General features: G+C 45.3%; 1 protein-coding gene across 6 annotated transcripts in view; it reads right to left on the bottom strand.

Moving 5' to 3' along the window:
- Positions 1 to 12046, bottom strand: part of ACAP1 (ArfGAP with coiled-coil, ankyrin repeat and PH domains 1) — a 34396-nt gene that overhangs the window by 19873 nt on the left and 2477 nt on the right. For 5 of the 6 annotated variants that reach the window (XM_078155627.1, XM_078155629.1, XM_078155630.1 and 2 more), the window contains 14 exons: positions 9910 to 10088; positions 8486 to 9319; positions 7743 to 7800; positions 6786 to 6905; positions 5499 to 5552; positions 5329 to 5387; positions 4529 to 4712; positions 4121 to 4165; positions 3325 to 3420; positions 2943 to 3017; positions 2740 to 2849; positions 2264 to 2315; positions 2013 to 2113; positions 1270 to 1387 (listed from right to left, as the gene is read on the bottom strand). In XM_078155627.1, the coding sequence (XP_078011753.1) occupies positions 1270 to 1387; positions 2013 to 2113; positions 2264 to 2315; positions 2740 to 2849; positions 2943 to 3017; positions 3325 to 3420; positions 4121 to 4165; positions 4529 to 4712; positions 5329 to 5387; positions 5499 to 5552; positions 6786 to 6905; positions 7743 to 7800; positions 8486 to 8538 (1125 nt within the window). In that variant the 5' untranslated portion in view covers positions 8539 to 9319; positions 9910 to 10088. Of the gene's footprint in view, positions 1 to 1269; positions 1388 to 2012; positions 2114 to 2263; positions 2316 to 2739; positions 2850 to 2942; positions 3018 to 3324; positions 3421 to 4120; positions 4166 to 4528; positions 4713 to 5328; positions 5388 to 5498; positions 5553 to 6785; positions 6906 to 7742; positions 7801 to 8485; positions 9320 to 9909; positions 10089 to 11106; positions 11215 to 12046 lie in introns of those variants that run through there. The other variant, XM_020966524.2, reaches the window with a different exon arrangement.

Here is a 12046-nt window from a genome sequence, read left to right as displayed (position 1 = left end):
CATGGAGGGGAGCAGGGAGAAAGGGTAGGTGAAGGAGCCACGGGAATATCTGCTGGGCCCAGGGGTCTGGGTATGATTAAGAACTAAAAAGGCTCTCTGACCAGACTGATACTTAGCAAGCAATCAGATAAGACCCAGAGAACAGAAGGACGCAAAGGAGGAACTGAGTCAGTTCAAATAGTAGACTTAATCTTAGTTTAGGGGTAGGGCACCTGCCCTCAAGGCCACATGTGGCCTTCTAGGTCCTTGGGTGCGGCCTTTTGACTGAGTCCAAGTTTTACAGAACAAATCCTTTTATTAAGGGGATCTGTTCTGTGAAGTTAGGATTCCTCAAAGGGCGGTACTTGAGGACCTAGAGGGCCACAGGTGACCTTAAGGCTGCAGGTTCCCCACCCGTCTAGCCTAAAAGTCTCGGCTAGGGGTTGGGCTGCTGCGTGGGTATGGCTCACCATATCCTCAAATTCCTGATTCAAAGAGAGAAACTCAGTAGTCACATATAATCCAGCAGATGTTAACAAAGAGCAGGGGATGGCTAAGAAGGTGACTAATGGAAGGTCATCAGAGGCGCCCAGCAGAGTAGCACGTTTCTAGCAGCCTTGAAGACATAAGCAGCTCCTCATCAGACGTGAAATGTAATACAATATAGCCCTGCCTGCATTGGGGAGGGGTCTGGGGAGTTCTTGTCATTTGATTTGTCTTGTGTCTGATTCTTCATGATCCCATTTGGGTTTTTTTGGCAAAGATATTGGAGTGGTTTGCCATTTCCTTCTTCAGCTCATTTTACAGATGAGGAAACTGAGGCAAACAGGGTGAAGTGACTTACCCAGGGTCACCCAGCTAACGTCTGAGGCCAGATCTGAACTCAGGAAGTTGAATCTTCCTGACTCCAGGCCCAAGCACTCTATCCACTGCGCCACCTAGCTGTCGGATTAAATGTCTTTTTGCTTTGAACTAGTCCCTTCTGGTTGGCCCAATAAAAGGAAACATGTTGCTTTAAAGGTCCATGAGCTTCCATTTTGAGGTGATGCCACACCCACAGATTGCCTGAAACCTGGTGTAGCTTTCTGGGAGGGGCTACAAGTTGAAAATCAGGTATCATAGAGTAGGATGCATTTCTACTTTATAGAGGAGGCGACAGAGGGCTGGAGGAATCAACTTGCTGAATGTCACATGGCTATTACATGGTAGGAGCTGATCTAGTGTTTTTTGTTTTTGTTTTTAACCTATTGCCCCATGTTTCCCTTCATTGCCATTTGCCTGCTCACCCACCTGGTCTAGAGAGCCCCTGTCCTCCTGGGCCTGGCTGAAGGCAGTAGCGATGCTGCTTTGCACAGCACTGACCCACAACTGAAGAAGCTGCTCTGAGTCGGCCTGGAGGAGGCAGGACCTGGGGAGGCAAGGAAGAAGGTTATAGGGGCAGGACATAGAGGCAATAGACAGACGTAGGAATGACTGTTGTTGTTCAGTTGTGTTCAACTCTTTGCGACCTCATTTGGGGTTTTCTTGGCAAAGATATTGAAGTGGTTTGCCATTCCCTTCTCCAGTTCATTTTGCAGATGATGAAACTGAGGCAAACAGGGTGAAGTGACTTGCCCAGGGTCACCCAGCTAGTAAGTGTCTGAGGCTGGATTTGAACTCAGGTCTTCCTGACTCTGGGCCTGGCACTCTATCCACTGGGCCACCTAGCTGCCCATGGAGATGATACCACCCCGAATTTAGAGAGTTAGTTTGTGTTTACAAAGGACTCTCCATATGGTACTCCCATGAAGTAAACAGTACAAATATTATCTTTTTTTTACCTTACAGGAAGCTGAAGGTCACATCACTAGTAGGTGTCAAGAGCCAAAAACTCAAGACTCCGGTAATGGGGAGGGAGATGTGGGAAGGGGGCATGTATACAAGTAACTGATGAGTGAGTATATTAGAAACCTGTGGGGCCTAAATGGGTGATGAAAGACAGGTCCCCTTCCTAACCTCTCTTCCCCACCCCACTCCACCCCTCTCTCCCTCACTTGCTGGGGGAGACAACTTCAAAGCAGAATCTTCTTTCAGAGTCAGGGCAGAGTTTCACTGTGCACAGTCGAAGATCTTCCACAACCACAGTCATAGGATCCTAAGGGATGCAAAGGTATCTGGTCTGGCAGCCATCCCTCCTGCCCACCCTGATGCCAAGGACTCAGACATCTAGCCAATTGCTACCCATCAGTCTCTTCCCCTTTCAGGGACCCCTGTGTGTTTTAGGCCCCCAAACACTGCTACTCACCTTGTATTTCTTCTGATAAACCAGCTGGTTGTTCTGAATGGTGAACCAGCGTCTAGGATGGGGAACTTAGAATGAGATGGAGTGGGTGGGATGGAGAAGAGTGGGAAGAAACTAGGGGAACTAGATAAGTGGGGGAACATGAGATCGTTTTTTATAACTTGATATAGCTGAACAAAGGGCTAAAAGGGGCATGGGGAAATACATGGAGGAAGGGAAGGTGGGGCGACAACCACCTGCCTCCACAAGGAGAAGAGTTAGGTGTGGCATGGGTGGAATCACCCCAATAAAGTAAAAATCAAAGAATCATAGAAAGTCAGAACTGGAGAGGCCCTTAGAGATCACTAATCTAAATCCCTTATTCTACAGAGGAGGAAAGTGAGGATCAAAGAGGGATAATGACTGGCCAAAAGTCAGAGTGAGTCAGTGGGAAAGCTTAGTGTAGAATTCAGGAAAGGAAGTGGTAGCAGTGACCTCACCTGCTCCACGTCTTGAAAGCATTACTGGCCCTTTTGAAGAGGTGTCCTTCCATGACCAGCCCCCCTGGTCCTTCCTTCAAGCCTGGTTCAGGTTCCTCTCCACTCAGCTCCTGGAGAGACCAAACAAAGTACAGGATGATGGGCCAGTGGTCCTGGTAGTCAGAGAACAGAAACTTTCCCACCCCCATTCCACCACTCCTCACCTGCTCCTTCAGCAGCACATGTTTCTGCTCCATGTCTCTTTTTTCCCGTGCAGACTCCAGGACAAGCTTATGCAACTGGAAGTAAAGGGTAGAGAAGAATCACGGATCTAGTCACCAACCTCCCATCATCACTGGGGAGTGGGGACAAAGTGTGCATGGGGAAGGGAGAAAGGTTGGAAGGAAGACCTCAACCATTGCAGCCTGACAAAAGTCTCTAATACACACTTCTCTTGTGCCAGTTATTTTTGTACATGTTCCTCCACCCACACCGCAGCCCCTTACATTTGCCCTTGAAACTTCTCCTTCCTACCCCCCCAAAAAAACCTTCCCCCACCTTCAATTTCTTAACCCTACCTCAAGTACCACCCGAGGCATCCCTCACCTGGGCCCCCAGCTCTTTGTGGTAGACTCCTAGCCCATTCAGTTCTTCATGACCCAGCTGGAAGTATATTGCCTGAGCTTCCACCAATCGAAGTACCTTGGAAGGGTGGGTGGAGGAAGGAAATGCACAATAATCAAGGAATCATAGCAGTTGAGTTGTGGGGACAGGAAGGCAATGGCTTCCTACCAATAACCCTACTGAAGGCACTAACCTCTTTTCTACTCTGATGTTGTCTGTAGATGGCTTATAAACGTGGAAAGTCAGAACATCTTGAGTTGGTGTTCCCTAAACCACTCTTCATACAAAAGCCAATTATATTGAGAAGAGGTAGGAGAGCTAAATGGTAATTCTTTATGGAGCAGTAGAGTTCTGTGGATTTTATTTACCTGGGTGGCTTTTCCCTGTCTCTGTCTTCAATCCTCTATGTTGTAAGTGTCCAGTGGAATACTTTTTTTTGCATGCTATATTGTGCTGTGCTGAAAGTTGCCTGAGTGTTAGGCAAAAAAAATGCCAAAGATTTGGTCAATGACAACTCTGAATCACAAGATCAGGAAAAGATATGTTTGTATCACTAGGTCCCTGACACAGGGATGCAGGGGGCTGGGAGGAAAGGAGAGCCTGGTATGTGCTTGACAGCTCTTTGGTTTTTTTTCTATCTCTATTTTTCATTGTTTTGTTGCTATTCTCTATCAGAAATGTTCGTTCTCACACAGAATGAGTTTGCCTCAATCTTTCACCTATCTCTTCCCCTTCTGTCCCACCTCCATCTTCCCAAAGCCCTATTGCCCCAACTCACAAACTCCATGATGTCAAACTTCCTCTTGTCCTGGATCACATTGATCTGAGGAACACAGAGATAAGGCCAAATCCTCCTGATAACTCCAGAGCGCTTGGGTGGAGGCAGGATGGGGGTGGGGGTGGGGGGGGAATAGGGAGGAGGTAGAGCAAATATTCCCTAATCCCCAGAACCATCCTACAAGTACAGAATCAGAGAATGTTAGAGCCAGAATGTCTCTAAGAAACTCAACCTCCACAATTGAGTAAACTGATGCCCATACGATATGATTCCTCTTAGTCTTCATATCTTCAACATTATTCGTTCCTCTCCCATTCTCAACCTCCTACTACAGAACACTGGGAGGGGACTGTAGCATTGCTAATTCCCAATCACATTGGTGGGAGAAGGGAGAGGACAGAGTGTCACCTGCAATACATAGTCCAAGGCCCGTCCTTGGTAGCCTGCTCTGACTGCCTTCAGTGTAGACATTGCTTCTTCTGCTTCATGTGCCCGGCGCCGGGGGACTTCAGCATTGTGACTGAGAGCTGCCTCCAGGGACTCTGCCCCTCTCCAAAATTCTCTTTTGGCTTCCCAAAAACCACGGAGACTCCTAAGGGAGAAAGGAAAGATCAAAGACTCTTACTGCAACCCCTCAAAAGAAATTATGGTGTACATAAGGTGTACATAAGGAAAAGCCCCCTTTATATACTCCCAAACTTATTTTTTTTCTTTATTTTTTTTTAATTTTTAGGCAATTGGGGTTAAGTGACTTGCCCAGAGTCACATAGCTAGTAAGTGTCAAGTGTTTGTTTTTGGTCTGAGGCCAGATTTGAACTCAGGTCTTCCTGATTTCAGGGCTGGTACTCTATCCCCTGTACCACCTACCTGCCCAACACATGCTCCCAAACTTATATGGTACATTTCTAAACATGAGGCTTCTGGGATATGATTAGAGATAGAGAAGGTCTTATTCTCCCCTTCAAAATTTGGGGCTATGTGTGGAGGCTATGTGATAAATTATATCTAGCTTTGGAGGCTACAAATGGGGAGAATATAGGGCTCTGTAATGCTTCCGTTCCTCTAATTTTGGGAAGTTCTTGAGTCTTCCTTTCAAAGAGAAGTCCCTGAAGGGTTAGGGGAAAAAGAAATAGGGTACTAGGGGAATGAGAAGACTTAGCATGGATCCAGATGTTTAAAAAACAAAACAAAACAAAACAAAACCTTACTCCTTCACAAAACTCTGGATCTGTTGCTTCAATGTCTGTTGGGTGGCATTCAAGAGGTCCTGGTAGAAAGCAGGTGATTAGAGCCTGAAACACTGCCTTTAAAAAAAAGAGAGACTTTTTTTCCCCCTGTGTTTCTCCTCCACCCCCCACCCCCATCCTACCCCACTCACTTCATGGCAATTGATTTTGTGACTCAGGCTCTCTGTAAATTTGTCCAGGCATTCCTAAAGGAAAGTAAGGTAAGTGAGACCCCAGTGAGGTACATCCCTAGAACTTGACACCAACCCTCGGCCCCTGACTCTTGCCTTTTATCTTCAAGTTTAGTAAATTTCTGTGTAAGAGGGGAGGAGTAAAATTTGATTAGCATTTTTCGAATTATATTTGAAGAACACTGGAGTTCCTCCTTAAGGAAATGCTACTGCTAACAATATCTTTTCCAGTAAAATGTTAAATATGAAATGTCTGCATCAAACATTTGTATATGGCAATTTTTGGCTTTCCTCCCCTATTTTGTCCACAAATTTCCATTTGACCCCAAGGTGAGGTTATCAGTATATTTCCAACTCCAAAGTGATGTGTGGTTAAGTTAATAGAGAAAACTCTGGCCCAGACCTCTGAGGTGCCTTTTGGCTTGTAAGATTTACAATTCTGTACTACTGTGCTATAAGAAATGATGAACAGGCTGACTTCAGAAAAACCTGGAAAGACTTATATGGTCTGATGCTGAGTGAAGTGAGCAGAACCAAGAGGACTTTGTACACAATATTGTGAAACTGAACCCTTCTCAGTATTACAAGGATCTAAGACATCGTCAGAGGCCTCGGGATGGAAAATGCTGTCCACATCCAAAGAAAGAACTATGGAAGTCGAATCGCTATCACTTAATTTTAACTTCTGTTGAGTTTTGTTTCATCTTTCTGATGGTTCCTCCTATTGGTTTTAATTTTTACTTACAACTTCAGTATGTGAAAATATGTTTAATAGGAATGTAAATGTAAAGCCTACATCAGATTGTGTGCCATCTTGGGGAAGGTGGGGCGGAGGAAGGGGGAGAAAAATTTTCAACTCAAAAGCATATGGAAGTGATTGTTGATAAATCAAAATAAATTTTAAAATTTTTTTAAAAAAGATTTACAATTCTGGGATGATGTTATATATTCATTGTGTTCATCATTCCCCAAAACCTCATTCCTTAAATAAACTCTGTATCTTGGTTAGACCACTCTCTGTCTCCTTTTCTCTTTTAAGTCTTCCTTTGTTCCCTAACTACATGATTCTTCTCTTGCTGTTCTCCCATTATATTTAAGAAGCCTCTACTACCCATTTCTTTGGTTTTTCTAACCCTACTCTACCCCTTCTGCTCCCAAGAGAACCTGTCTCTGAAAAGAAATTCTAAGCTACAGTTCTAGGATTTCCCTTCCTGCTTCCCTTCTAATGCCCCATTCTCTGAGACTTACAACCATCATAGGCTCTGGAGGACCGAGGTTTGAGAGTTCCTGAATGCCACTGATGAAGGCTCGACAAGTAGTAAGATAATGGCGCCCACTTTCCAATAGGCTAGAACCGAGCTTGAGGAGCTGGGGAGTGAGGAAAAAATGGGTCATAAGGGTCCAATTCAGGGCCCCCCCAAATCTATTTTCTGACCTGGAGACACCTCTAGGCTATGCTTCTTCACCTTCCTCCCTCCTCAAGTGTACCTTCTCTAGATCATCTTCCCTCAGACCTCCCATGATGTGGCAACTAAGCCAACCTCCTTCACTGTTTCTGTATGTGCACTGAGATCTTGACTTTTGTTCACATCATTTTCTAATCTTCTCCTTATCCCGTCTCCAACTCATCTTCATGTGCCAGAATCCTGTCTTCCTTTCAAAGTCCAACTTTGGTTCCACCAAGAAGCCTTCCCAGTCCACTCTGGTCCATAGGGATCTCTCCCCTCATATGCACTTCTAGAGATCACTGATACCATCTTATTGTTTTCTAAGTTTCATGTGCCAATCTTATATTCCCCTAAAAGAGCAAAAAAGTTCCTCAGAGAACAGATTTTTTTTTAAATTGAAGAAAGAACACTGGATATAAGAGTTCGAAGACCAAGAGTGTAAGTCTCAAAGCTACCATTTATTACCTGTGTGACCTTTGGCAAGTAACCTAACCTCTCTATACCTCATTTTCCCCATCTGTAAAATGAGGATAATAATAATTATGCCAAACTACTTCATAATGTTGAAAAGGGAAAAATTTTGTAAATTTTAAAAGCTACAGAAATGTGAGATTTTTTTTTAATACCCTGAATGTCTTAGAGCTTGATGCTATATACACAGCAGGCACTCAGTAAACACTTGTTGCACTGACTTCCCTTCTTCCCTAGATTCTCCTGCCTCTATCCAGAACCCCTTCCTCTCAGTTTTTGTGATCACCTTCTCCAGACGATTCTCCAATTCTGATACATCTGATTCCACCAACTCAATGGAAGCCCTAGGAAGGAAAAGGTCTTGAAGTTCAAGGTCTGAACTCACATTCTGCTTACCACTGTAGACATGCTAGAGGCAGGTAGGAAAGGATGGACAAGAAAAGAACATGACACCAAGGTGGAAAGGGCCTAGACCTGAAGTCAGAGAACTTGAATCTTGCCTCTGCCATTCACTATCTGTGTGACTTAAGTGAATCATTTCCCCTCTCTGGGCCTCAGTTTCCTGCTCTGTAAAAATTGGGATTATGGGCTTGGTGATCTCTAAGAAGTCTTTGTTCTCCACAGAGTCTGGAGAAGGCTAGAGAGAAACCCTGGGTGCTTTAGCAGACAGTGGGTAAGGCCATAGCAGGAAGGATCAAGAGAAGGGTGGATGTGGTAAGGACAGGAAATTCATAACCACCCCAGAAAGCAGGTGATGGGGGAAGGGAGCTCAGCAAGAGGAGAGACGAATGATAGTTAAGGAGACTGGGAAGGCAGAGACAGACATATGGTGCCATAGGGTGGAATGTCAGAGTCAGGGAAGCCCCCATTTTAGCCCCCATCCTCTTCCCCTTTCAGCCCTGGTTTTACATAAAGTAGGATGTTCAGAAAAGGGTGCAGGAAATCACTTGATATCTACCCTTTGCCCTGTCCTTTCCAGCATCTCCCTCACACTAACCCCCTGACACACACAGATGCACACATACTTACCGGAATCGGGGAGAGTCCTTTAGACACTCCTCAAAGTCAAGTTTGACGGTCATCTTGGGTGCTGTGTAAAAGAGGGCTAACTCTCTCTCTGGAGTGGAAGTGGAAATACAGACTCTCCCCCAGAGCGGAGAAAGCAGATGAAGTAAAGAGTTTAAGAAGGAAAAGTGTCTATCTCTGGGGCAGGAGGGACTATAAGGGAGAGGGTTCTCTAACCCCGGGGGAAGAAGGGGCTACAAATGAAGAGGCTCTTGCCCTATGGGGTCAGAATTGACTGGGAGTGGCAGAAGGTGGGGCCTGAGGTTGGTGGAGGAGGTCTGAGATCAGAGAACTGGCTGGTCCCACCCCTTCCAGGGTGTCTGCACCATTATGTTGCTTCCTTCCCCAGGTCCCTCAGTTTCTGTGTCCTTCATTCCCATCCCTTGTTCTTTATTACTCCCACAATTTCTTCTCCAAGTCTCTGTGTTTTGTTTCCAATTTTCCAACTTCATGCTATCATTACACCCCATAGTCATGTATCATGTAATATTATTGTGCCTTGTTACCTCACTTCCTGGACCCTTTTGTACCACCCCATGTTTCATACTTCTCCCAAGATCTCTCCCTGCTCTCCTACCATTTTCTTATTGCCCAGCACCCATCCTATTTATTGAATCCCATGCACCTGGACTCCTGACTCCTCTTTTTCTTTATTGTCCATCTCTGGGTGGCCATGGCCTGGGGAGGTGGGGTGTCTGTAGTTCTCCCCCTCCCCCTCTTCCCCAGCTTCCTGAGTCTGCTACATCTTCCATTGAACAGTGTCATCCTCCTGACTCCAGTGTAGACGAAGTGTCTCATCTGGAGGGGGGGGGAATTAGGGCGGATTAGGGTTGGGGAGAGTTACTGGGGATGGGGTAGGGAATAAAATGCAGCCAAGCATTCCAAAGGGAGCAATGAGAATACTTATATTACTGAACAGAATGGCTTCCAAGGTATGAAAAGGAGAAGGAAGCTCCCATCTTCACCCCTTTCTATTGTTATTCTGAATAATGTTGCATTTTTAGAGAGCCCCATTATTCTCATAAGGCACTTTTACCTATGTTATTTATTTTGGTCACAGTATGATAGATGGCATATAATTATTGTCCTTTTACAAGTGGAGAAATTGAGGCCCAGAGAGGTAAAGGAACTTATCCAAAGGCCTATAGCTAGGGACAGACCATCCTGGGACTTGAACCTGGGTTTTCTTGTTCTTTCCACAAACTCACAGTAATGATGCTTACAGTGAAGACACCATCTTTTTTCTGTTTACTGTTTTATAAGGCACTTTCATATCATATACACATTGGGGTGGGAGGGGTTCTCATGCAGTGAGAAGTCACCCAGTTGCCCCCACCCCAATTTAAATGTGACCTCCCACTTCCAGCCTTAGCTCCCCTTCTACCTACCTCCCAGTATATCCCAGGCCCAATACTGCCCTGTGACTCATGCCTTCGGGCCCCTTGACTTTCCCCAGCATCTTTGTCTGGAATCTCTGGTCTCTTCCAGCTCAGTTCCTTGGTTACCAGCCAGTGACAGCAGCTAGATATCACAGGGGACCCATTGTGCTTCTGCGTTAGGGCTGTGCCTGGGAAGTTGGTGGGGGAGGAATCAGACCTTGAGTTCCCTGGGCTGTGGGAAGGGAAGGGGGGGGTGGGACCTAGGAGGATCTGGAATAGGTTAACTGGGAGGGTCTGGGAAGGATTCTTGATTGGGAGAGGGAACAGAGTTGGGACTAGAAGTGGGCAAGATGTTTAAGGCAAAACAGTTGGGGAATAGGGTAGGGAGTGGAATGTATCATATGATTTCCATGTTCTAAGATTAAAACAGCTGGCATTTGTGCTCCCATCTATCAAATTATTTTGGAAAAGTTATCTTTTTTTTTAACTAAAAAACATAATACATATCCCTGTTAGGTGGAGGATAAGGGAAGAGGTGGGGGTAGAAATCAAGGGACATTTTAAAATAATTTTTTATAAATATCTACATTTTTTAATGGCAGAACCCCCAATCTACATGTTCCTTAGATATTTATTTTGTATCATCAAATGTTTGTGTCAAAGGGAAAAATCAAAGCCTCCCAAATAACTCACTAAAAGCATTGTTGAACCTTGCCAAGGCAAGGGGAAGGGAATAAGCATTTTATATAGCACCTACTATGTGCCAGGCACTGTACTAAGCACTTTTCATATATCTCATTTGATCCTCTCAACAACTCTGAGAGCTGTTATTCCCATTCAAAAATTGAGAAAAGAGGCAAACAGAGATTAAGTGAGTTGCCCAGGGTCACACAGCTAGTGTCTGAGGCCAAATCTGAACTCAGGTCTTTCTAATCCCGATCTACCCACCTCTGTGTGTGTGTGTGTGTGTGTGTGTGTGTGTGTGTGTGTGTGTGTGTTAGTGGTGGTGGTGGTGGTGGTGGTGGTGGTGAGAACTGGAAACATTCCTCAAATGGATATCAGGAAAGAACTTAGTAGGAAGTGGGGCTGGGGTAGAAAGCAGCAATGGGTATAGCTGGGGAAAATCTTGGAAAGTAGAGGGGTTTGAGAGCACAGGGAGTCACACTGAGATCTCCTGGGGAAAGGTAGTGTCATAGGCCCCCTCACCAGGCTGAGACTGTGTTATAGTGATAGTCAGAGGCTTCTCTGTAGCCTTCTGTTCTCCACTGGGTGCTTGTCCAGCAAGACCAACCAGGTGGACTCCCTGGGAGGTCAGGGGCTTCTCTATCACCCAGGTCAATCCAGAGGTGCCTGTAAGGACCCTGGAGGTCAAATATTGTAAGGCAGTCACCTGACCCCCTGAGTCAATATCTCCACTTTCCACTCCAGTTAGTTATCACTTGGCTCACAAACCTACCTTCCCCATCCATACATACAGTGAAAGGACCTCCCCACCCCGACCCTAGCCATAACAATTATAAAGTATTATAGCTAGAAGAGACCTCACAGGCCACATTAAGTCTAACCTTTTATTTTTTATACATGACAAAATTGAGGCCCAGATTACAAAATGGACTTGAAGGTCACACACAGAGCAAGTCAGTGCTAGAGCAGGTACTAAAAATTCTTTATCCTCCTGACTCCCATTCTACTCCTCCTCCTACAACTCAGTGCTGCCTCATCATTCTTCTGCTCTTTGTGTCCTCTTCTGGATCTGTGGGTATTGCCACCTTTAAGTATGTGCCTTTGCTGTAATATTCCTTCTGCCAGTAATTAAACTCTCCCTCTGGTGGGGGCTGAGGCAAGGCATGCTCCCCTCCCCCCCATCAGGGGTATCTTAGGATTCTTTCTTAGGTTAACTAGGACTTCCTGGCCCTCCCTTCCTTTCCTCGTGAGATATATTCTACTCACTGCCTACCTCCCACTCTGGGAGGTCCCAAGTCTTAAGACTTAAATCACTCATTTAGTCTCATTTATGAGCAGCTAAATAGTACAATAGAATGCCAGGCCTGAAGTCATCTTTCTAAGTTCAAATCTGGCTTCAGACACTTACTAGCTGTGTGACCTTGAGCTAGTCATTTCACCCTGTTTGCCTCAGTTTCTTATC

This window comes from Phascolarctos cinereus, unplaced genomic scaffold (genome assembly GCF_003287225.1).
Source record: "Phascolarctos cinereus isolate Bilbo 61053 unplaced genomic scaffold, phaCin_HiC Scaffold_5;HRSCAF=322, whole genome shotgun sequence".
Classification (NCBI taxonomy): Eukaryota; Metazoa; Chordata; class Mammalia; order Diprotodontia; family Phascolarctidae; genus Phascolarctos; species Phascolarctos cinereus.
This window is presented reverse-complemented; position numbering and strand designations above follow the sequence as displayed.